Below are 26,973 nucleotides of genomic sequence, written 5' to 3'. Positions count from 1 at the left end.
GTTAATTTTGAGTAAAGTCAATTTAAGTTAGAGGAGTAATAGCAGCATACCCAAAGAACCATTTGTTTGTTAATGCAGTGTTCTTTAATTCAATTAAATTCAATTTTATTGTCCCAAGAGGAAAATTTGGTTTATCAGCAGGTTTTACACAGAGAGACCATGACATAGTATTAAAAGCACATCAACAAAGAATACAGCTATTAAGCATAAATTTAATACAAATAAATAAAATATAGCAGTGAGCACTTATGGTGAAGCATTAGATCAAACATATTAGACATAATAATTAAACCAACAATTAGACATAACTGATGAAAATGCTAACTGTTCATCCAATGATTTCAGCCTGTGAATGTTTAATAAAGCTGAACTTATTTAGAAGATTAATATCAGTTGGAATGAAAGAGTATTTGAGTCTATTGCATTTTATCCTTAGAACATTGAACCTGTGACCTGAACAACTGAGAATGTCTGCTTTTCATAATATTTGCTTGTTAAACAGATCAGTGAGATTGGACTGTTGAGACCTTGTTATTTATTTATTTAATGTTTATTTGCTTTATTTTACAATTTGATTATGTTTTTATTACTGACATTAATATTTCTCAAATCCGACCAGCAGCACATAAATAAAGCAGACTTAATTCAAGGTTTATAAAAGAGTAACATAATGGGAGAACTTACATATCAAAGACTCGGCTTCCTTAAACAGTAGAGGCACTGCTGCCCTTTTTTCAGATGGATGTTATGTTTTCCTTAAATGTCAGTTTTGAGTCTATTATTGTCCCCAGATATTTATAGCTGTCAATAAGTCTCCACTGCTTGTTCTTTGATCATTGTTTCCTGTCGGTGAATGGCGTTTCTTCTGGAATCAATTATAAGTTTCTCAGTTCTTGTAACATTTAGGTGTAGAAAAGACTCGTCAAGCCAGTTAACCAAATCACCTACCACTGGACTATGGCTCGATTTATTCTTAGATTGACAATCGCTGAGTCATCGGGAAATTTTAAGAGGGACATGTTTTCAGATTTACTATTAGAGTAGACGATGCAGAAGAGAAAGAACACTGCCCTGAGGGGACCCTGAGGATGAAGACAGCACTTCATAGAGAGAGCAATTGACTTCCACTCTCTGAGTCCTGTCAATTGGAGAGTCACTCTGGATAATGATAAAGTTACCGCAAATTCGCGTAGACAGTAACCGATCCACCGAACTGTGGTGCGCCCCACGCGTCGACACCAAACCCACTATTCACGCACATTCCCCCCGAAAATGCACAGGGCAAACTGTACCTCACAAGGCGCCACGCACACTCATGTTAGCCGCGCTTCGTCCCAACCACCACTGGGTGGAAGTTTCAAGGAGCCCCTAAGCCAGCCGCACGTGGAGCGGAGAGCGCACCCGGTGACGTCACAGACGTTTAAAGCAGCCCCGTTCCGCCGGCCGGCCAGCAGTGAGTGAAGAGAAGAGTGGTGTGCTCGGTGTGGGATTGCTGGATTGGGAGGACTGACACTCGAAAGCCTCGCGAATTTCTAAGCATTCCGGAGTTGATTTTTTTTTGACTTTCCAGAAGGCATGTGGTGCCAATAATTCTTTAAGGTATGTTGAAGTCTCATAGGGGCAGGTAACTCCTGTTATCGGGGTCGTGAGGTGTTTAGGGGAGGGTAGGTACGGTGACTTGATCACCTTGCGTTATGTGGAATGCGAAACAGTCACGGCTTTAAGTTGAGATGATGAGGTTGGGCAGGCTTCAGAGCGGCACGGGTTGTTGAATGAGCAGGTACGGGTGAGGAGTTTGATGGGGAAGTGTGAGAGCAAGTGCGCAGCACCGAGAGAAGGACAGTGCAGTGCTGGGCGGGCAAGACTTACGGAGTGGGGGTTTCCAGCGCTGAGGTTGGGGTGCAGGTGGTTATAACTTGGTATTGGGAAGGAGGTATCTGCGGTGTCCCGGAAGGTTTGGCCTCCCTGTGAAAACAGTTTTAAAAAGCGCCACTGAAAGCTTTGCGTTTCGGTGTTGCGCCGCAGGCTGACCAGAGGACCGCAGAGAAGTGAACTGAGCCACGCGTTCATTTGCTCGGATTTAATGCATCTAAGCAGGGCACATTGGTTTCTTTAATGTTTGATGTTTGGCGAAGATTAGATCAGTGTTGAGTAAATGGATGTGCAGGAGTTGTTCGTCCGTGCTTGGAAATCCTCACCTGCACCAGAGGCGAGACTGTCGCGAATCCCCTCCTCTGAGGAGAAAGAACAAGGTGGGGCGAGAAGGAGAGAGAGAGAGAGGGTAGAAAATAGTCTTTGCAGCTTCTCATTAATGGTGATCATGACAAATGATGATTTGATGTGGACTTCAGCCCTCACTGCAGCCTACATATTGCGAGGGTCAGTTTTCTACAAAAGCACCCGTGACACTTGATTAATCTTCGGACAGTAAGTACGTGGGTTGGATGCACAGACTCATTCCGATTATCCGAGGGGGGGCTTCTACGTCAGGTGGTTGGAAACTGAATCTGTATTCCTTTACACCTCTGTGGGAGACTTTAGCAGATCTTTGAGTATCTTGAGGGTCTTGGAGTGTAGTGTGGCCAGCCTTTTTATACTATAGCTGCTCTGCGTGCCTTTTTCTTAAAGCTTTACCTAACTCTATAAAGGAAGGATTGTTGAATGACAGCAGAGATCTGATGCTGTGAGATCCCTTTCTTTTATGATTTGGTTGCCACGTCAATATTCGAGCAGGTATGTAATATGCAGAGCCAATGTTCACTGCACCCAAACCCTCACATGTTCCTCTTTTACACAAGTTTGGCCACCTTGGTGCATTCATGTACCTTCATCTGTTGGTGATGATAATAGAGTCAGTGTATTTGCTTATCTAGCATCAGCTTTACTTTTGTTTTGTGTTTAATTTTGTATGTCAAATCCCGCAAGTACTGCAGTGGGGCTGATTGTGGGTCTCACTCTTTATCTTGAACATTGTCTACTGCACAGTTTTAAATGTTCTTCAGCTGAAATAAGACGAACCATTGCACTTGAAGTATTGTAATTGACCAGGTTGTAAGCATCCGGTCAATAGCCACTTGTCGCAAGATGTAATCCCCAGTTTAGGGTCGTAGGCGGACCAGCTTGGCATTGCCTCGTTTTGGTAATGAAATAGTAATTCCCATAATTGTGCTTCTTTGGACTTTATTCAGTGGAGTTCTTTATGTTCTGGGTGCCCAGCAGTTTCATGGGAAATGCTCAGCAATGGCATTCAGCATTGTTTATGACATTCTCACACAGGTATTCAGTTATAGAAGCAAGTTTATGAAGTGGCACATCTTTACACCCACGTTCATTTTCTGGTCCTTGAAACAGGGAGGGCAATGCTTCTTTCCCTTGAGAGTTAAAGCTGAATTGAGCATGGCACTCAAAAGCGAAAAAGCTTTCACTTTAATTAAAGCCCATATTTTTTAACTTACTCTATCAGTCAATCTTTATATGCGCAAATGCCCATGTGTCATGCCACGGCTGCCAGCACAAATTCATCCAGTAGGGGGAACCTCATCTTGTGTTATGTGCTAAAGATCTCTTCTTAAAATGGGTCATTCTGCCTACTTTGTGGATGTGTAATGTTTACAGGATTATTTAGTTAACACTGTACAAGGGATGCTAGCTCAGTAGGCTTGTCCAGATGTAGTTTAGCCCAGTCTCGTGTTTCTATAAAGTCTGGCTCTGCTTCACTGTCCAGCAGAGGCTTTCAGCTGCAAATCCACGGATCAATAAATTTAATTAGACTTGATTAATGAATGACTTTTGGCTGCACAGCTCGGCCGTTAGGAGTTCCAAGGACACGATGGATTGGCACTCAGGCCAGTAGCATTTTATATAGGGTTTGATTTGCATTATCGCGAGTGCTGCACCATACGCTATCCTCAATGCAGCAGTCCCCATACCGACATGTACTAACCTCTGGAGGACCACTTCTGGGAGGCGGAGGAGAGCACTGCCTCGACTCAAAAGGATCTGCTCCTGCTGCCAAATGGGGGATGGGCTGACTGGAGAATGGAGTGGCCGCCAGCCCGACCCACTAAGTGCTTTCTTTTTCTTGGCTGAGCGCTTTGTGTTGAACCAGAGAGGTGGAAGTTGTCATTGTGGACCATGACAATCTGGGAATCTGCCTGTAGGCTTCATCATTATTGCCATCTAGGTCATGCCTCCTTTTTAAAGAAAGGACACATACTTTCTATTGTTAGTGTGTTTTGTCCCCAGCATCTGTTTGGCTATTGGGGAATTTAGTATATGAGCTTCCAGGTGTGTTTAGTTGGTTCCAAAAGCAATATCATCTAGCAGTTTTCTGTCCTACACTGTATGTTTTTGATTTAGAAAGTATCTTATCATCTGCTACTTGTAGACACAGATTGCAATCTAATTCTGCAGCAGGGCCTTCTTTCAGGTTCTTGGGGCTATGCAGGTGCCTTGCTGTATTAGACTGTGCTCTACATGGGCCAAAATGCACAGATTGGGGGGAGGCGCATTTGGACTGATTCCGTGCCATACCTTCATATCCCACAGGAGCTCCATGCCAATACCACCCTTGCATCAACACCACCCTGAAGACCCATTTTTTATTTCTCACTCTCAATATCTGACACTTCTTTATTCTTCTGAAAGTTCTCCTTCCCTAGGGATTTGTGCTTTGAGAAGAAGCGCTCTTAGAAATTCTTTTTAAAATCAATCAATAGAGAGTTAGCAGTGTATTTGCATGAGTTAGAGAGGGGCTTGCCATGCACAGTCAGCTAACCCCCCCACCCAACTGAGAGAGAGTCACACTGCATACAGATCAGCAGCGACCTTTCCAGCAGCCTCCAGGCCACTGGTGACAGGTGCTAGGAAGTCTCTGTATTTGATGATGACAACATTATACACAGCAAGCTGTATGTTTCAAGAGCTTCTGGGGCTTTAGAGTATGTGTTCTTACGGTGGCTAGTGGACAATGTCTGCTGGACAGATATGCACAGCACTTAGAAGCCCTAATGTTAGGGGGGCTTAATTAAGACCTTGTAACTAAGTTTGCACTTAGATACTGGCTTTTGTGTCCATGTTGCCTCTTCTTTTGTGACATGTATTAGCCTGAAGAGAACTGCAGAAAATATATAATTCCTGCTTGTGTTCCATGTTACACCTCCTACCACCCCAGCTGAAGTTCCACATTGGTTGGTCATCCTAGATGTCACATATTCCAAATAGTTATCCTGATCATCAGAATAACTGCCATGGGGGTGATGATTCCAGTTTTTTGGGGGAGCCTCCAAACTGTGCTGTGTTGTATGTGTAAACATTTGTTTTAGAGGAATTCCACATTTGTTCTCCAAGCTGATTTGTTGTGTTCAGATGCCTTGTGTGAAGATGCCTTACTTACGTAGACAAGGTCTCTAAAAGGAAATGAATTAGATCGGTTCAATAACAGTTAAACAACAAAAGTGGTTCAAGGATTATCTGAAGAAATCCTTGAAGCTGTGAAGCATCTCATCAGAAGAACTGGAGCAATTTGCATCAGATCGTAAAATGTGGAAAACAGTCAGTTAAATTGGCATAATGTCTATTGAATCTACAAAAACATGACTTTTTGAGGAGCATCTCTGACAAATTCACCAGCAATGGCTTAATCCCCTGGTGAACCTAACCAGATAGTATCTCCATTCTCTGATAATAATGTGGTAGTAGTAGTATCGGTTTGTTCAGGTGGATTAGATCGACTACATTGTTATCGCATTTTTGACAGACCACCATAAGCAAGAGTGAGTGTACCAGTACAGAAATCGAATCTATATAAATAAGATTGTAAGCTGTGTAGAAGTCTGTTTGTTTGCTAATCACACCAAAATGGCTGAACCGATATTCACGGAATGCTGTATGTGCCTTGCCGTTGCCTTCACCCTAAACTGCAGGTTATATGTCATGCCAGGGAGAGAGTGGTTATATTGGGAGGGGGTGCAAACCGAAAACCAGTGCCAACTAGGGACTACAATTCCCTTCAGGCAGCAGGAATACACTATGGCTGTTGGAGGATATTGTCTTCAGCACGCATAAAGTTTTCTGCTGGCCAAAGTGTGTTTTTAAAGACCACAGGTACATACAGCATTTTCTTCTTTACTAATCTGGATAACATTTTTATTCTCTTCCTAAATTACAGCTTTTGTCTAAGAGTGTATCTCTCTGTCTCATTGTGGGTTGTGCTAAGCCATGTGGAATTTCCAAAAGAATGTTTTTCCACATTTATTTTTACTGGCAATGGTAGGCACTTCAGCTGGTGTTGAGTATGGAGAGAGTATGGCATTTTAAAGATGTGCACAGACGTTTTTTGTTATTTTTGTTTTAAACAAGAGTGAATTTTCTTAGCAGGGTTTATCCATGTTGTATCATTTTGTTATGTGTGTAGGGGGCAGTGTGCATTGCTTGGTCATAAATATGCACTCTGACCTCCAAAGGTCATGCAAAAAGACAATTTCCCCTTGGGGAATAAGAAATTATATCAATCTAAATCAAAAAGAAGACTAGAATAGACATTAAAGGGAGATGGACTACTCAGAAATTCAGTCAGTCATTTTCTCACCCGCTTAGTGCTGGACAGGGTCATGGGGGGGGTCTGCTGTAGCCTATCTCAGCTAGGATAGGGCACAAGGCAGGAACAAATCTTGAACACAGTGAACACACACACATGTCCATTGCTTCATTTTTCATTCCATTGCTATGCCGATGATACGCAGCTCTATGTGAGACTGGATTCAACTTCTCTTACACCTCCATCAACATTTTCCTCTTGTTTGGATGAGATTGAGGTCTGGATGTCCAAGAACTTCCTCAAGGTGAACAGCACCAAAACTGAAGCTCTTTTAATTGGCAACCCATCAACTTTGTTCCTCTGTAAATTGTATTTCCTTTTCTGGCCGTACCATTACCCTCTACCCTTCTGTTACAAATCTGGGTGTCAAGTTGGACTCCCATCTGTCATTTGATATACATGTCAATCACCTTGCATTCCTTCATCTGCAAAACATAGCCAAACTCCATCCCTACCTCTCCCTCTGTGATGCTGAAAAGCTGGTTCATGCCTTTATCTCATCCAGACTGGACTATTGTAATGCACTCCTCATCGGGATACCCAACAAGAGCCTTCAAAAGCTCCAAAAAATTCAAAATAGTGCTGCAAGAATCCTGATGAGGGTGCAGAAATATGAACACATTTCACAAATCCTTCGATCACTTCATTGGCTCCTATTCACCTCTGTATCAAATACAAACTCTGTTTGTTTACTCACCAGTGTATCCATGGAAAGGCTCCACAATATCTTAAAGAACTCCTTTTAGTACAATCCACTACAAGAAACCTCCATTTTACAAATACCTACCGCCTTCGTCCCCCTGTGACCAACATACAATGGGAGACCGAGCCTTTGCAGCCGCTGGTCTACGGCTCTGGAATGCCCTACCTGAGAGCCTAAGAAGACAGCAGATTGTGGTCTGTTTTATAGAACAGCTAAAGACTTTTCTATTTAGGAAGGCTTATTAACAGCAATACTATAATTATTGTTGTTTTATCTCTGTTTTTATCTTGCGTTGCCTTTGTTTAAACTTTTTATGTTGCACTTTGAGATTTACTGCTAATGTAAAGTGCCCCTATAAATAAAATGCATTATTATTATTATTGCGTCCAAATGACACACTAGGCCCAATTAAGGATCACAATGTCACCTAACTTGCATGTTATTGGACTGTGGGAGGAAACCGGAGCACCCAGAGGAAACCCACACAGACACAGGGATACCGTGCAAACTCCACACAGGGAGGACCCAAGACATGATCCCTGGTCCCCTTACTGCAAGGCAGCAGCGCTACGACTGTGCTACCATGCCGCCCTACTCAAAAATTATTTGCCAAGAAACAGTTCAAAGTCAAAACTCGAAGACAAAAATTCAACAAACAAAACTCAAAACACTATCCAAAAACTTGAAAAGGAAAGCTAAGTAATAAAGCCAAGAGACACTAAAATTCTAATAAACGCATCGCAAAAACTCTTTGTTGCTATCCAGAAACTTGGACAATGGGAACTGGGCAACACAGATCTTTTATACTGTCAAACAAGTGACATCACTTTCCATGACGTTCTGCTGTCACATGGTAGCAATGGACATAGCAGCCACAAAACAATGTAAGCCAAAATGGTGGTGGTGTTTTAAGACTTTAAATATTCTGAACCAAGTGAAAATTACATAAATAGATTTCAGGTATTCTGAAACTTATAATGTCAGAGAAAATTTTAAAGCGTTCATATTCATAACACTGATGATAATAAAAGTACAGTAATACTGATTGTGTTTTGCAAAGGTGCACCTTATTGATCTTGTTGGGGAAATGACTAAATCATGAAACTGTTTAATTTGTGATTGGATCTATGTTTATTATAAACACCTATAGAGTAAACAAACAACTTCACCAAACTTTACATTTTTCTGTTCTGGTTGTTTTTTGATGGGAGCCACCACCTGCCCATCTCCCAGTGAGCTGAGCCTAGAGTAATAGCTGATCACAATTATGTGGTGAAGGAAGTAGGTTACGTGTGAATGTGGATATTAAATAGTCAGGGCAGTCAATCAGGCCCACAGGTGTATGAAATCTTTAAGAACAATGTGTATTGGATATTTCTTCTTCGAGGATTAGCAAGTCAAAGCAGCTGAGATAAACACCTCTGGGCTCCCTACTGCTGGCTGACGTGTGTGTAAACTGCTGCCTTGGTAGGAGACGGGGATCACAAATAGCCCACTGCATGTAGAAGTTTTACATAGCAGGTCCTCACTGTTCTGGCAGTAGTTGGAGATAGCAGTCCCACAAAAAACAAATCCGTTTGAGTCCCCAGAATATTTGAGCCACTGTGCAGTGCCCAGTGCAGTATCTGCACCCAACTCCACTGGCCGGCTTGAATCCAGTCCATGGATCTGCATCAGTATAATTCAGTAATACAATGAGTTGAACTCGGTGGTATGTCAATGTCAGTAAAGCCCAGTCTTTCAACAGTTTTCACCTATAGGTAGAATACAGTAAGTCCTGATTAATTAGTAACTTTTGCTCAAAGTAGTAAGGCCATTAGCCTTATATCTCGATTTCCTATTGTTATCCTACATAGTGATGCAATAGTCAAAATGACAAAAAGATATCAGAGCAAACAGAAGCACTCCTTAAAAGTATGTAGCTACAGTAGTCTACGCATGTATGTCTGTCTGTCTTCTCCGTTATTACAAATGACTTTGTAAACTGAGCTCCTGAATGGATAACAGCAGTTTTAGCTTGCTGGTATGGCAGCAAGCACGTCTCAAAAATGGAGTTCAGAGCTGCATTTGAATATACACCCTCTTTTGATCCCCACTTTTTTTTTTTTTGTTAAAATGAAAACAAACCTATAGCTTCCAGGTCATCCACTTTAATAAAAGGACAAGTGACTGTAGTCACATGGGGTTAGATGGGATTCTAAAATGAGAATACATATCTGGAAATAACCAGTTTTAAAAAAAAATTGCAGTGAATAGCCACAAAATCCGGCAGCACTCGCAGGGCTTCCTCCTAAACCACCCAAACATAATTCCTGCAGTCCGTGCACTAAACTAAACTGTTGGGGTTCAGGGAGACCACAAAAGAAACTGAATAAAAGACTTGACGCTGAAAGGAAATTAAAAGCTAAAACTGCCGTCATCCATTCAGGAGCTCAGTTTACAAATTCATTTGTAATAACAGAGAAGACAGACAGACATACATGCGTAGACTACTGTAGCTACATACATTTAAGGAGTGCTTCTGTTTGCCCTGATATCTTTTTGTCATTTTGACTATTGCATCACTATATAGGATAACAATAGGAAATCGAGATATAACCATTGTGGTTTATATACAGTATATACTATACTATGTGTTAAAATGCTGCAGATATTTTAACATAGCATGTTTGCATTTCCAATTAGACAGTCAGGTTAACGTCTTTTAGTTACTCGTTGGATGCACAGTCTGAAGGTGGGTGCTGCGTTGCCTGTTCTGTGGTGTCGTTAGGCAGATTTGTTGATTCTGGTGTTTTGAGTACTGAAATCTGTATCACTTGTCGCTCTTCATTATTAGCTCTGTTAATGGCAATCCTCGTTATGGAGTGTGACACGTCGTTTATTTCAAATGCATATTTTACAGTTCATATTTTTACAAGCCTAGCTGCCATTTCTTTCAAACTCGCATCGACTCCTACACTGTTGTCATAATGGTGTACAACTGGGAGTGCACACAGCAACTGAGATGACGTTCAGGTTTACCACTCGTCCATTGATGTCTTTGAATGCCAAGGTGTAATCTAATGCTACAGAAAGGTTTTTTTGCAACAGGTTATGGTTACTTTTAACATGTGCAATGTTTTCTTTGCACGTTACACCCATTTATATGCTTGAAGGGTTTTTTTAGGAGACATTTCAACTATTCATTGTAATCGGAGGCTTGCTCTCTGTTGGACCCAGTTAACAAGAGCACCACTGCGCTTTGCAGTTTGAAATCATCGCCCCTACTTTGAGTGCCGCCTTCATGAGGTGTTGGATTGGTTTAGAAATGTGACAATCAGTTAGCTGACTATTTGTTCTCATCCACTTTTAAGCAAAATTCACTCATGGTTCTCTCCATGGTTCTCTCACTATGCCTGGCTTCAGCTAGACTGGTGCATGTGTGTGTCTGTCCATTTGCTATGTCTCTGTCATTTCAACAGATGGTGCATCACAAACATTGACATTGCTTGTACGAATCCCATACCAAATGACATAGTTGCACAACAGGGACATATGCATTGCATTTTATTACTACAAATGTTTGTGTTGTACCATCTGTTGGAATGACAAATGAAATGCATTTTATTACTACATGCATTATAAAATAAATTCCAGTAGATGGTGCACTGCAAAAGTTACCGCTGAAGTCTACATAGATTACTTAGATTTTAGGTAGCACAGCTACAAAAAATGATGTTAAAGAATTGGGAATATTTATAAAATCTTCACTATCTGACATTTTTTTCTCAGAATGATTTCAGCATAGGGCATTCCCAAAACATATGACATAACAAAGCAGGATTTTGATAACTTTATTCAGTTTGGATTTTTTTTTTTTGCTTAAGTTTTTTGTTGATTATGAGAGACAGCTTCAAGCTGGACACAAATATAATTTCAGATTGACTGTATCACGTTGAAGTTTGGAATAACATGGATTAAACTTTTATTCAATTAATGTGCTTAATTGCTTAATTATTCTGACTTCATCACGTTTATCACTGACTGCCCCATTGGCAGAGAAAAAGTCCCAAGTGCGAATGCGGAAAAAGAATCTTTAGTGAAATGTTGCTCTTCATGGTTTTGTATACTTGAAGCATGTTTGCCAAGTTTGGTGCTGTGTAGTTAGCAAGAAATCTCTCAACTGCATCCTTGTGACGTCCTCCAGCCTGACTAGCAGATCTTTGAACCTGCTTGTCACTGATGAAATGCCTGATTTGTGGACCAACAAAAATGCCTTCCTTAATCATGGCATCATTTATTTGTTGAAACCTCTGTCACAAATATTGAAGCCCTTCACCTTCTTTGTTTATCACTTTCATTAAAGCTTTATAGAGGCAGGGTGTTGTACTGTGTTAGCCATTATGGACACAATGAGAAGTCAAGCAAAATGACACCTTTAATTGACTAACTGGACAGATTACAATATGCAAGCTTTTGAGGGAACTCAGGCCCCATCTTCAGGCAAGATGTAATCCAGAAACTGGAATTCCCTGTGTTTATATAGACAGTGGGACAGACACCGCATTGGAAAACCATTACGTGGATCATCTTCAATGTTATAAATTAATGGACCACTCCAGGCTAAGATTCATTGTATAGTCAAGATCTTTTCATACAATAACTGTCAGACAAAGTCTTGTGTTATGTTAATGTCAAGATAAAGTTTTTGATGACTTTTCCATACAATGTGGATCTATAGTCAGTTTGTCTGGGTCAGTCATAGTCCTCGTATCTGGTCATAAAACTCTTGTCTCTATTTAAACCATGTTGTAATGTGTCAAATTTTATCATCAGTTTAACTTCCCATTCCTTTCTCTCCTGCTGTGTTTTGAAGTTGCCCATAAGCGCTGCTGTGACTTTAAAGTCCTTCTCATAGTGTCCAATGCTACTAAAGTGAGCTCCTACAGAAACATCCCTATCGCCATGCTTAATGTGGAAACTGTGTAAATACATTCTTTGGTGGAGTGTTTGTTCAGTTTCTCCCACACAGAGTGCAGTGTTGGGACATTTTATACACTTGGTTAGGTAGACCACATTAGATAATCTGCAGGAGAATAATCCCGTTATGCAATGTGCTTGTCGGCAGTGGGATATGACTATACGATCCGCATTATAAATATGAACACACATTTTACATCTTTTTCTGTAGGCAGGGAGATGTACCATTATATGTTTGTTCATTCAGGGAGCTTCGGACAATTAGTTGCTGCAGGTTTGGTGGTTGTCAGTATGTCAGGAGGGGAGCTTCTGGGAAAACATCTGTGTGTCATCATTATTTAATATTGGCTGAAGTTCTTTTATAATTTTTTGAAGTGCTTCAAGTTGTGGGTTATAGGCGACAACAAGGAGCATGCGGTTCTTGTTGTCCTTGTTTTTATATTCCAGAAGGTTGTTTCTGGGTATGGCAGTAGCTCAACTTATTTGAGTGTCTGTTGTTTTGGGAGTATATCCTTGTCTAATGAAATCTTGTCTCAGCTCCTGTAGTTGTCTATCCCGGTCTGTCGGGACATATACAACTGTGACATATTGCTTGGCTGAAAATGATGGAGCACCTTACTGTATATGCTTGGATTGGAAGCTATCACTTCTCAGGTATGTCCATCTGTCTGTTAGTTTGTGAAAAACAGAGGTCACAAAGATGTTATCTTTCGGGTGAATGGTGGTGTCAAGCAAGTGGACTTCTGTTTTTGTGTAATTAAGCTCCAGCTTTATGTTGGGGTGGAAAGAATTATATTCATTATTAATACAGAGGAGGTCCTTCTCACTGACAGTTCAGATTATGAAGATGTCATCTATGTAACAGAGGTACAACATTGGTTTTAAGACGCACGTTGACATAAAATCCTCTTCCAATTTTGCCATAAATAGGTTTGCGTAGTGAGATGCGAACCGACAACCCATTGCAGTCCGCATTTGTTGCAAGTAGATGTCCTGTCCAAATGAGTATAAATTGTCAGAGTGAATTTTATCATTTGTATAAGTGACTCTGTGGATAAATCATTAAAGTTTTATATAAAGAGGAGGCAAAAATATTTGTGTGATGGGTTGACAAGTGAATTACGTGCCACACTTTTCTGTCCTTATGGAGCAGCCAGTGCTTTTATGAAATGAAACCCTTTAGCACGACTGTCCCATTTGAATATCGAAGCTGCATTCTTAAGTTGTAGTACCACCACTTTAAGATCACCGTAAATGTTCCAGTTGTTGCATTGTATGTGTATACTTAATAAAATAAAAAATTATGTGACAGTAAAATTTAAAGGTGATGTTGGCAAGGGTGACACGGTGGCGCAGTGGGTAGTGCTGCTGCCTCACATTTAGGAGACCCGCTTCCCAGGTCCTCCCTGCGTGGAGTTTGCATGTTCTCCCCGTGTCTGCATGGATTTCCTCTGGGTACTACGGTTTCCTCCCACAGTCCTAAGACATGCAGGTTAGGTGCATTGGTGATCCTAAATTGTCCCGTATGTGTGTGCGCCCTGCGGTGGGCTGGCGCCCTGCCTGGGGTTTGTTTCCTGCCTTGCGGCTGGGATTAGCTCCAGCAAACCCCCGTAACCCTGTAGTTAGGATATAGTAGGTTGGATAATGGATGGATGGATGTTGGCGATCAGCAGACCAACATCCAATAAGATACACCCAAAAGTGTTCCGGCAGCAAAGTCTTTCATTGTCCATTGTTAATTTGGATAGAATAAACATGTGCAATGTACAGTTTTGCCTGAAATACACCACGTACTGCACAGATTGAAGAAAGAAAGTATCTGGTGGATGGATGAATTCCATTCCTTATGTTAGACCCTAATTGAGATTTCCCTTTGCCGTTTTTGGCTTAGATCATCTAGCTGTGTGTGCCTTTAAATATGCTACTGCAAGTGATATCTATGTCATTATGAACTAGTATAGATTCAAGCATAAACCCAGATGGAAGATACAGAATTTGGGCAAGTTCCTGTTGACGTTTCTTTTACATAGCATAAATAGCATGTTACTGGAAGATTACATATAAAGTATTGTTGCTTAAAGGATGCATACACATCGACAATATAGAGGTCTTGGCTATCTAATGACTTCCTTGAACTAAACACGGTATATAACTGTCTTACCTGAGAATAGTATTTCTGTCTTTAAGTGATTGGAAATATATTTTGAGTGAAGGATCCAACAGTGGATTACTAGTAAAATTGCAATACAGTAGTTAATAATGACTAGAACACAGAGCAAAGCATACAAGGGAATCTGAACAAGATTTTCTTTCCAAAACTGGTAAGCCCTCCTTTTCCAAAAAAAAGGCATTTCAAACCCAGGGGTTCTGTGAATTACTTTTATGTAGGTTTGTGGTTTTGCAGAGTATTTTTTTTTTTCCTCATATTCCAAGAAAACCAAATGTTTTGTTACCACTCAGCCGCAGTTTGACGGCTGGAGTGCTCAGCACTACGTGGCCTGGAATTTAATTTCCAAAAAAACTCGGAGTGTCATTGACAGCGGGAAACAATCAATAGGATGGAAATTGCTTGTAGTTTTCCCTGAAGCACTGCGATGGATTAGTGCACGCCTGCAATCTCTGCACAGGAGGCGGATACCTCAAACTTGTAAATTCTGTGTTTCTATTTATAGAGCTGAGGTGTGTGTGCATGTGCTGACAGGAGGAGTCCTTGGCAATGGTAGCCACTGGAGGGTGGTGCTGCTCCTCCACACCTGAGTAGACGAAGCCACAGTGGGGCGTATACGCACAACTTCACAGATTTGGAAGTCTGTTGTGGCACTAAAAACACTCACTCAACTGAGTGAAGACAAAAAAGTGGTACCTACTGGCTATATATGTGTGCCAGCAGTCACATCACTGTCAATGCCAGCAGCCATGCCACCTGCACTTCAAAACAAGTAATCCACCTAAGTCTAAGTTTGTTTGGGCCCAGCCAGTACTTGGATGAGAGAACATCTAGGAAAAGCTTGGGTTGCTGCTGGAAGAGGTGTTGGTGGGGCCAGCAGGGGGTGTATACCCTGTTGTCTATGTGGGGATCCCAATGTCCCAGTGTAGTGACAGGGATACTTGGCTGTAAAAATTGGCACCATTATTTGGGTGAGACATAAAACCGAGGTCCTGACTCTCTGTGATCATAAAAGGGTGTTTTCCGATGTCCTGACTAAATTGTCTACCATGGCCTGGTCATTCTGCCTCCTAATCAACCCATAATAGGTAATGTGTGGTGAGCATGCTGAGGCACTGAAGACAGCAGTCATCTCATCCAGGTGGATTCTTCACATTGGTGGTGGTTGAAGTGCCTCACCACTGTCTAGGTCAAGGGTCGCCAAGTCCAGTCCTGGAGGACCACCATGGCTGCACGTTTTTATCCTAACCCTTTTTTTAATGAGTGCCCTGTTTGTGCTGCTAATTAACGTCTTGTGAATTCATTTTAATTGAACCGGACTTGGCGACCCCTGGTCTAGGTAAAGCATTTTGAGTGTCTAGAAAAGCACTATATAAATGTTACTATCTAACTATTTACTGTCTCCTAGTAGCTCATAGCAGAAGCCATACTATATGCACTTAAGAACAGGTCATCCACCTGAAGCTAAGCATGTATGGGCCTGGCCAGCACTTGGATGGGAGACCATCTAGGAAAAGCTTGGGTTGCTGGTGGAAGAGATGCTGGTGAGTCCAGCAGTGGGCACTTACCCTGTGGTCTGTTAGTGGATCCTAATAACCCATTGCAGTGATGGGGACACTGTGCTGTAAAAATGGCACCATCCTTTGGATGAGATGTAAAACTGAGGTCCTGACTCTCTCTCTCTGTGGTCATAAAAGACCACAGGGCATCCTTCATAAAGAGCAAGGTGTATTCTGATGTCCTGACTAAATTGCCCACCATGGCCTAGTCATTCTTGCCTCACCCCAGTCATCCCCCGTCTTTAATTGGCTATCTCTCTCACCCCTTTATCACCTAACAGCAAATGTATGGTGAACATACTGGTGCAAAAATGGATGGATGCTGCAAATTGGAAAATAAAACTTGCAGCCTCTCTGGGGTGGTCAATTACAGCTTTACAATCCCTGTCAGACAAGTCATCCCTTTTCTTGTCCACACCAAGAACATCATCAAAGTTCCCTCTTTGCTGCTCATGTCTCTCTGCGTCTTGGCTTCCTGCGATCCACAGGCAGACCTCATTGGTAAGCACCCCCTGCTGGTCTCACCGCCACCTCTTCCAGCAACCACCCAAACTTTTCCTGGTTGGTCTCCCATCTAAGTACTGGTTGGACCCGAACATGCTTAGCTTCAGGTGGAGGGACTGTTCTCAGGTGCATGTGGTATGGTTCCTCCCTTTTTGTATATAACTTTTTTTTTTTTGTTTTCTGGCTTCCCGCACTGACTACACTGCACAATTTTGGCACCTCTGCATGCACAGACATCAACCCTGTGCAGATCTTGATTGTACCTAGGTGAGTTTTTCCTTGTAGTTGCTCCATGTGGACACTCCCACAATGCCTACGAGGTTTTGGTGTATACATAAGTTATTTTCTACACACACATGAATGCTGCACAGATTGGTGTGCATGCATGGTCTCTCTCTCACACACACACACACACATATATTCACACATGCAAGCTTGACAAGCAGGTCTGATGCGTGCTGCTTCTTGCCCCCGGGGGTGCTAACCCGTCTGTGACGGACAGGGCTGTTTGTGGCACATCAAAGCCTTGTTGCGCCGCTATACTGTGTGTGCTTTGTTGCAGAGGATTCTGGTGTCTTGGGAGCTCTGCAGCCAACATCAAAGCGGCCCAGCGGAGGACAGAGCCCGCGTGAGGGCAGCACTGCATGCCGAGCTGCCTTTGAAGCACAACACATGAAGCTGCTGAAAAGCTTTTTGTCTACCCAGTAGCTTCAGTGTTGAGTGCTTTAGTTGTCTCCCTTTTTATTTATTTATTTATTTTTTAAATGTGTCTGTGCCTTTTATACATCCTGCTCCTTCAGGAGGGCACAGTCCTTTTTATTTCTTTAAAGGTATGGTGCAACACATTCTTCTTGTTCAGCTCTGGAATTACCGTGGTGTTGAAGGTGTTGATATGAACTGTTTACTTCTTAGTGAAAATGCTGAATTTTGGGTTAGGGAGTGAATATGATGGATCTATACGATGTGCTGCCAGAGTATATCCTGACAAATACATTCTAAAATGTATCCCATTAAATATTGGAGCAACTGATGGCTCCTATGAACTTCCCCACTGCCTTCATTTTGCAGATCCTCTTTGCTGTAGCATCTCCTCCACTCAGTAGCGTAGCATGCGTGTCAGCCGCCCGGGGCGGAGGAAAATTCCGCCGCCCCCTTATTTAGGTATGGTTCAAATTTTTACAAGATATTATTATTATTTATTGTGAAATTTTGCCGCCCCCACTATGCTACGCCACTGCCTCCACTTATCTTTCTGATGGCCCTCATCTTTTTTTGCTTCAGCCAGTAAAAGAAACCTTCTTATAACCTATTCTTTCATCTGCCACGTCTTAAATTTCCTCCTATATATCCTTTAGTTGCCCCATCATCATTTTACCCTTTGGGCCTCCAAGGCCCCCATCATTGTTCTGTTACAACTGTCTTTAAATTCACCTTCCCTCCAATTATTTTTTTTCCCTTTTCCCATTGCTCCTCTCCTTTTGCAGCCCCTCTTTTCATGCTGCATGCAGTTCACCCCCCCCCCCCCCCCCCCCCCCGTTTTAATGAGGGTGTTGTTCTAATTGACAGACTGCACTCGTTGCTAATTTAATGTTGTTGCTAATTAGTTTCCATTTCACTCTGAACCCCATAATGAGGTTGTCACTCTCACAGTGAAGGTACGATAGGGCAGCTAGCTGTCAGATATAAGCATGATGTCCAGCGCACCGGTGGGGGGGGGGGGGGTGTTTTGGGCATTTTGATTTTCTACTGGAATATGAAATGGATCCTTTCATGCCTCTCACCACACTAAACTAAACCTGAACCTAATGGGTTACTGTAGCGTGTTTAATAAGTAAAGGGCAGATAAGAGTCTGCAGAGCAATTCAACAAGAATTTTTTTTTTTTAGTGAATTAATGGAATGGGAGCTGCCCACTCCTGCAATGATGGAGAAGGTCCAACAGGTCCACCCCCTTTCTGGTTTTGATGCATAATTGTCTCCATTAAATTTTGATTTGCTAAATTAATTGCTCCCAGCGAGATTCATTTGACAAAGAAAGGCGTCAAAAGAGAAAAATCCTCAGTGGCCTGTCTAGGCCGACCTCCGGACCCCCTCCCCACAGCAGGAATATTTTGGCTTGTCGGGACTTGCTGTCCTGCCTGTGGATGTCACTGCTATCTGTGCACTTCTGAGGGCGAGGGAAGTGGAAGATTTTTTTTTTCTATGGCTTGCAACATCTCTGCACTGTAGAGCTCTGGGGCCATAGTTTAGATTAATAATCACTGGAGAGTTAGAAAAAGGTACCCTAGCAAACTAATGAGATGGGTTTGCAGACAGATTGGGGGTCCCTAGAAGATATTATGCCATCCTACTTAAGATTAGGTTATGAAAGGTACTATATAATATATAGTACATTCCTGTGTCTCCTATGTTCTCTTTTAGGCTGTAAATATGAGAAAGCTGTTGGCCCTTCTTTCCTGGCTGACTACAGCCACAAGTCTGAACCCTGATGATCCTAATGTGTGCAGCCACTGGGAAAGGTAAGTAAGCTGGGGGTGGGGTGTTGTGGCGTACAGCACATACTCCTCACTGCATCCCTGTTCCCAAATCCCACTCAAGCCTCTTAATTCATGTGTTTCTCTGCAGCTATGCTGTCACCGTTCAGGAGTCCTATACTCATCCGTTTGACCAAGTCTACTACACCAGATGCACAGACATCCTCAACTGGTTCAAATGCACACGGCACAGGTGAGGATTTGGGGCAGCTGGGCACGCAGTACATGATCTTAGATCAGGGAAATGGGTGGTTACTTGATTTGTTGGAGGAAGAAATTACAGGATGGGCAGGCTACAGTCATAAGGGGAATCGTTCTTCCTAAGATTTTGTGAGCTGCATTTATACGAGTGCAGTCAACTGTATCAATTTGTTCTCATTCATTGTATTTACATATCATGTGTATCTCCTCTTCATCTGGCTATTACCCATTACAGAATGTGGTCTGTTTGTATTGCAGCGATTTGCCTGTAGCTTGAGTAAGATTTCAAAAGAAGCCAATTCAGCAAATTACTGAGCAAATTACTAGAAAATTATATACTGTATATTATATAATATCCATCCATCCATCCAGTTTCCAACCCGCTGAATCCGAACACAGGGTCACGGGGGTCTGCTGGAGCCAATCCCAGCCAACACAGGGCACAAGGCAGGAACCAATCCTGGGCAGGGTGCCAACCCACCGCAGGACACACACAAACACACCCACACACCAAGCACACACTAGGGCCAATTTAGAATCGCCAATCCACCTAACCTGCATGTCTTTGGACTGTGGGAGGAAACCGGAGCGCCCGGAGGAAATCCACGCAGACACGGGGAGAACATGCAAACTCCACGCAGGGAGGACCCGGGAAGCGTACCTGGGACTCCTAACTGCAAGGCAGCAGCGCTACCACTGCGCCACCATGCCGCCCCTATATATATATAATATATATATATATATATATATATATATATAATATATATATATATATATATATATATATGTGTGTATATATATATATATATATGTGTGTATGTATGTATATATGTTGTGACATATAGGGGGCGCTATCAATCCCTTGAACCCTCCGATCAGACGCCAGACACCAGGTAAAAGTCCAATAATTATTTTTATTTAGACAATAACGTGCACAAAGCACCCTCCTCTCCACAATACTCATAAACAATAATCCAATCAATAAACAATCCTCCACACTCCCAGACGCGTTGCCACCCTTCCACCCAGCTCAGCTCAACGCTCTGGTGTTTTTCCCAGTCTTTTATATTTCCTAACCCGGAAGTGTTTCCCATCCTTCAGTCCATGTGACTCCTTATCACTTCCGGGTCAGATAAAAAGTCTTCTTCTTCATCCCGGAAGCACGTCATTCCTCTTGTCCATGTGACTCTGATGTACTTCCGGGGTATAGGGCAAATAGTCGCTGCTTCTCCCTGCAGCGCCTTCTAGCGGCCCCCGTGGTATCCAGCAGGGCTGTAAAGGAAAACTCCAATGTCCATAATTCCCTGCTGGCATTCGGGGCACCTCTATGTTGCAGGGAGGGCTCCACCTGGCGGCCTGAGGGTATTGGCCGGGATGAACAGCAGGCCATATATCACAATGTGTGTATATGTGTGTATATATATATATATATATATCTATCTCCATCCAACCTCCATATCCTAACTACAGGGTCACGGGGGTCTGCTGGAGCCAATCCCAGCCAACACAGGGCTCAAGGTAGGAAACAAACCCCAGGCAGGGCGCCAGCCCACTGCAGGGCACACACACACACACACACACACGCAAGCACACACTAGGGACAATTTAGAATCGCCAATGCACCTAACATGCGTGTCTTTGGACTGTGGGAGGAAACCAGAGTACCTGGATATATAATGTGTGTGTATGTATGTATATATATATATAATACACAGTCATATGAAAAAGTTTGGGAACCCCTCTTAATTCTTTGGATTTTTGTTTATCATTGGCTTCTTCCATACAAAATCTCTCCAGTTCAGTTCAATTTAATGGCTGCTGAGCATGGACAGCCTGCTTCAAATCATCCCATAGATTTTCGATGATATTCAAGTCAGGTGACTGTGACGGCCATTCCAGAACATTTTACTTCTCCCTCTGCATGAATGCCTTTTTAGATTTCAAACTGTGTTTTGGCTCATTGTCTTGTTGGAATATCCAACCCCTGCGTAACTTCAACTTTGTGACTGATGGTTGAACATTATCCTGAAGAATTTGTTGATATTGGGTTGAATTCATCTGACCCTCGACTGTAACAAGGGCCCCAGTCCCTGAACTAGCTACACAGCCCCACGGCATGATGGAACCTCCACCAAATTTGACAGTAGGTAGCAGATGTTTTTCTTGGAATGCGGTGTTCTTCTTCCGCCATGCAAAGCAGTTTTTGTTATGACCAAATAACTCAATATTTGTCTCATCAGTCCAAAGCACTTTGTTCCAAAATGAATCTGGCTTGTCTAAATGAGCATTTGCATACAACAAGCGACTTCTTTCTCATCACCCTGCCATACAGATGTGATTCCTTATCACTTCCGGGTCAGATAAAAAGTCCTTTTCTTTATCCCGGAAGCACGTTGTTCCTTCTGTTCATGTGACCAGGATGTACTTCCGGGTTATAGAGCACGTAGCATTCCCCAAGCCTCCCTACAGTGGCTCCTGGTAGTCCCCATGGTATCCAGCAGGGCTGTTTGTAAAAACTACAAGGTCCATGAGGCCCTGCTGGAATTCAGGGAGCCTCCATACTGCTGGGAGGGCTCCACCTGGCGGTTTGGAGGTGTGGGCCGGAATATATGGCCGACCATCCCTCACTTTATATATAATATATAATGTAATAATTATATATAATATATAATGTATGTGTGTGTGTGTGTGTGTATATATGTATATGTATGTATGTATGTATACACACACAGCCATACCCTGTGGCTTCGCCCGCGTATTAGTGAAATAGGACAGTGAGGAGGGTCCCGCCCAGCTCTCTACTCCTGACGTTACTCTTCCCCCTCCCCTCGGCCCGCAGCTTCTGTCTCAGATTAGCGCGAATATATCACTCCTGCAAGTAAACTATGATTCTTAGCACAATGAGAGAAGTCGCAAAATCAACCAGAATGTTCAAGCAAGTTCTAGAAAAAAAAGATCTAATTCCGTTAAGTAGTTCTCTTGTTCACTAACTAAGCAGAGGTTTCTGTAGATTTGTCAGCTGCACATTCATGCTACCCTTCTACCATATCATCAGCTGCCATTCCACCTGTGCTTCAGAACAGATCATCCACCTGAAGCTAAGCATGTTCGGGCCAGGCCAGTACCTGGATGAGAGACCATCTAGGAAAAGCTTAGGTTGCTGCTGGAAGAGGTGTTGGTTAGGCCAGCAGGGGGTGCTTACCCTGTGGTCTGTGCTTCGATCTCAATGCACCAGTGCAGTGACAGGGACAACGTGCTGTAAAAATGGCGCCGTCCTTCGGAGGAGACATAAAACCGAGGTCCTGACACTTTGTGCTCATTAAAGATTCCAGGGCATCTTTTGAAAAGAGTAGGGTTCATCCCAATGTTCTGCCTAAATTACCCATCATTGCCCCATCCATTCTTGGTGGTGGATGAAGTGGTTTCCCTCTGTCTAAGCACTTTGAGTAGCGACAATAGTGCTATATAAATGTAATTTATTATTATTATAATCCCAAAGGAGTTCTGTTGGATTCAGATCCAGTGACTGGGAGGGCCACTGAAGAACGCTGAAGTCATTGTCATGTTCAAGAAACCTTTTGTTTTGTGACATGGTGCATTATTAAGCTGGAAGTAGCCATTAGAAAATGGGTAAATTGTGGACATGAAGGGATGCACATGCTCAGCAACAATACTCAGACAGGCCATGGTATTCAAGTGATGATTGATTGGTATTAATAGGCCTAAACATTCCACACTATTACAATACAAGACAGGTTGGATGCATGGATTCATGCTTTCTGACCCTGCTATCTGTGTATCTCAGAAGAAATCAAGAATCATCAGTCAGGCTACTTTTTTCTAGTCTTCAACTGTCCAGTTTTGGTGAGCCTGTGTCCAATGCAGACTCAGCTGGTTTCTCTTGGCTGACAGGAGTGAAACCTGACATGGTCTTTTGCTGCTGTAGCCCATCTGCCTCAAGGTTCAACATGTTGTGCATTGTGAGATGTACAGCTGTGGTGAGCAGAATAACAGCGTGGTTATTTGAATTACTGTACCCTTTCTGTCATCCTGAACCAGTCATGGCCATTCTCTGCTGTCATCAACAAGGTAATCTTGTCTGCAAGACGGCTGCTAACTGGATGTTTTTTGTTTTTCCTACCATTCTGAATAAACTTTAGAGACTTTTGTTTGTGAAAATTCCAGGAGATCATCAGTTACTGAAATGCTTAGACCCGCCCATCTGACACCAACAATCATGCCATGGTTGAAATCACTAAGGTCACATTTGTCCCTATTCTGGTGTTTGATATGAACATTACCTGAAGCTCCTGATCAGTGTCTGCATGATTTTATGCTTTGCGCTGCTGCTACGTGATTGGCTGATTAGATAATTGCTTCAATAAACAGGAGTACAGGTGTTCCTCGTAATTTGCTCAGAAAATGTATATTACAATTTTATAGAACACAAGCAGGTACTCTGGGTCAAGATTGACATGAGCACCCTGAGGTTTAGAAACCTACCCTCTGGTGATACACTGTCTGCCTTAAGTTGGGTGTGGGGGGTTATGAGAATAACACTAGCCTCCCAAACTCTCCTTCTTCTTCTCCAACATTAATTCTCATTTCAGAGGTGAACTCAAATTCGTCCAAAACAACTGAGACTCTACTCCTGGTATGTGAATGCAGCCATGTACTGTAACCCTGCCCTTTCATATCTTTTCCCCTCAGGATCAGCTACAAGGCGGCATATCGCAGGGCTTTGAGGACCATGTACCGACGACGATCCCAGTGCTGCCCGGGCTACTATGAGAGCGCTGACCTGTGCATTCGTGAGTCCTGCCAGTCAACTTCCTTTATAGCCTGTTCAGTGTTTAAAGAATTTATGAAATGCTAGAACTTGTATGCCTCTGCTGTTTAAAATGCCAATCCTCACTCTCAGAGGTGGCAGTTGGGTACTCTTAATCATCAAGGTTGTTTGTGGTGTGTGTGTGTGTGTGTGTGTTTTTCAATTCCCCTTAGAAATGGCAGGCTTATTTTACCTCAGGTTGAGTGTTTTAGGTTTTTGGTCATCTAGAAGAAAGAAGGTTAGCAGCTGTGCCTATGACACGAGTGGCCTGGGGGAGCTTTTTGGAAAAACCTAGCAAATGAATGACTCTGTGCAATGGCAGCTAGCTGTGTTTCTGCGTAGCTGTGAGGGTTATGCTAGAGGTTAGAATGTCTTAGTATGGCAGACGGGGGAGTGATTGGTTGGAGGGGGGGTGAAGTTTAACTTGACAAGATTAGGGTCTTTGTTGGGGTAGTGCAGTAGGAGTAAGGGAGATTAGTAACTATTTCTGAGACTTAAGTTCGGTTTCTTTGCCATATGCTATTACTACTTGGAAGGGCTGTCGTAGAAGGGTGCAGTGGTAATCCTACTCAGCGCTTAGTCGTAACAGGCTACTAGACGATAAATAGCAGGTTGGACATAAAATGAAAGTGTTATTCATACATCTGCTTTAAAATGTACAGCCTTAAGGTAGCAAAGTCTCTAAATTCCATGGTTTTTGTCTTTTTCTCATGGTGTCTTCTGCCAAAGCCGAGGTTTCTGACTACGGTGACAGAGCTTCTTGATACTGCAGACAGTTTTGGTGTAGCAACATTTGGTATAAATAACACTTATAGGGGGCATAGCTGATTCAGCAATTTTTTTTTTCTTTGCTTTGCAGATGCTGCACTAATAGCTTTATGGTTATGGAATGATGCATTGCTATGCTATCTCAAACTGAGATATCTCCCATAAAACCAGACTCCGATCTTGGAGGGCTGCAGAGGCTGCAAGTTTTCATTCCAACCAACATTCTAATTAGTAACCAATTATTGTTGCTAATGGAGAAGACGTCTGTTGCCTTAATTTTAATTGACTTGCTTTACAAGATTCAGAATCCTTTTTGTTTAAGAACTAAGCAAACCTTAATGAGATGCACAGCGAGCCAACACATTACCAGTTAACTCTGGGGGGTCTCAAAACAGTCCTGGAGGGCCACCATCTTCTTTATCTCCAATATCCTAATTAGATACCAAATCTTGATGTTAATGAAACACTTTATTTAATTCCACGGCTTATTATTGCTCTCATTTTGCCAATTTAGATTCTTTCCAAAACTGATTTTATTATGTCTGAAGCAGCATGTATTGTAGGGCAGAGCAGATCAATAATTCTTAGACCTCTTTTTTTTTTTTTTTTTTTTTTTTTTTAATTCAAATCCTTTATTCTTTATGTTACCTGCATTGTGAAGTTGCGTCAGTTATGGCACTACAGCCATGTGGCGTGATTCGCAGACCCTCGAGCAGCTGGACCAGGTCAAGGGGACACCCATGTAACCCCTGGCTGTGGCAGACAGAGGGTCTTTTCCAGAGGGTGGGGCTGGATTACGTGTCTGCCTGGGGGGATGCCAACCAGGATCCCGAGCTGTTTCATCGTGTGGTGGGTCCAGCAATGCACTGTACCAGTACATGCTGCCCAACCTGACCTGATCTGAAATCTTTTATTTAAACAGATATTATATGATGGTCACATAGTCTGGCTATCTGATGATTTGTGTTTCATCTCAATATAATGGTAATAATAATTTATTTAATTAGTTCACTTTATTTAAGAATAATCTGGATGAGATATTGGGACAGCTTAGCTATTAGCTAAACAAACAAGCTTCATGTACTGAATAGTCTCCTCTCATTTGTCAAACTTCTCATGTTCTTGTTTGCCATACTGTATACAATTTTTTGCATTAGGAATTTGTCATTTATTGCATACCCCAATTTACTCTCTGGAGAGGAAGAGAAAAACTTTGGGGTCAAAGCACATGGTCAACTATTTATACATCAACAACCGGAGCAATTTCAGGTTAAGGACCTTGTTCAAGGTTCCCAGAGGAGTAGCATTCCTGAACTGGCAACGTTCCAGTTACCAGCACAGATCCTTTTAGCTAGAGAGCCACCATTCCACTTTTGGTTAAGAAAAAAGGAGCAAGAGTTGTGAATCTTAAAATACCAGTCAATTAAAATCAACATAACAAAGTCTGGTCCATTATCAGCGATAATTGGTTACTAAGTGGTAGGAATAAAAACCTGTACACACTGCAGCCCACCAAGATGTAATGATGTGTTCAATTTGAACTGGGAAGTTGGAATTTCAGAGCTCCCAGTTGGAATTTTCAATGGGGACACTCCCTTAAGTTGGATTTCCGACTCGGAAACTTAGGGCTGGTCTGTCAAGCCTGAGATGGCCCAACTTCAGGTCATGAACTCGATCCAAAATTGCGATGTACACCACAAACTTTTGTGAAAGCTGTAGTATTAGACAGACATGCTAATAAACAGTATATTTGTGTCTCATTAAATCAGTCGTTCACACAGTACTGTCCAATGTCTATCTGTTGTCATGTTGCTATGGTGTTTGGATATGCAAAATGGCACGTAATGTGGTGTTGTCAACTGGTATTTATTCTGATGAAGCTAGCACAACAAAGATTTTCCTGGGCGCACCCATATTTGTTTTACTGAAACGTAGGCAACTTAAGTGTGACGTCATTCCCAGCTCTGACTTCCGTGGCACCTGGAACACCACATCAGTCTGACACCCTGATGTAAACTGTCAGCAGTACAGTGTGGCCAGTGGAGGGCGCTCCAACTCCCCAAACACCCAACACGAGACAGGCTCGTACACAAGTCAGAGAAAACGAGGATTTTATTTGTGGGAAACTCTTCAGTAAGTGTTTCCCACTCCAC

The 26,973-nt window shown here is 42.4% G+C and overlaps 1 protein-coding gene across 3 annotated transcripts in view; it reads left to right on the top strand.

Moving 5' to 3' along the window:
• The first annotated feature begins 1,342 nt into the window (after nt 1-1,342).
• Nucleotides 1,343-26,973, top strand: part of megf11 (multiple EGF-like-domains 11) — a 127,979-nt gene continuing 102,348 nt past the window's right edge. The window contains exons 1-5 of one of the 3 annotated variants that reach the window (XM_028823104.2): nt 1,680-1,842; nt 1,874-2,427; nt 18,911-19,008; nt 19,115-19,216; nt 23,935-24,035. In XM_028823104.2, the coding sequence (XP_028678937.1) occupies nt 18,920-19,008; nt 19,115-19,216; nt 23,935-24,035 (292 nt within the window). In that variant the 5' untranslated portion in view covers nt 1,680-1,842; nt 1,874-2,427; nt 18,911-18,919. Of the gene's footprint in view, nt 1,600-1,679; nt 1,843-1,873; nt 2,428-18,910; nt 19,009-19,114; nt 19,217-23,934; nt 24,036-26,973 lie in introns of those variants that run through there. The other 2 variants (XR_007933725.1, XM_028823102.2) reach the window with 2 other exon arrangements.

Source organism: Erpetoichthys calabaricus, chromosome 17, assembly GCF_900747795.2.
Source record: "Erpetoichthys calabaricus chromosome 17, fErpCal1.3, whole genome shotgun sequence".
Taxonomy (NCBI): Eukaryota; Metazoa; Chordata; class Cladistia; order Polypteriformes; family Polypteridae; genus Erpetoichthys; species Erpetoichthys calabaricus.
Note: the sequence above shows the minus strand (reverse complement) of the source record. Positions and strands in the feature narration are given on the sequence as shown.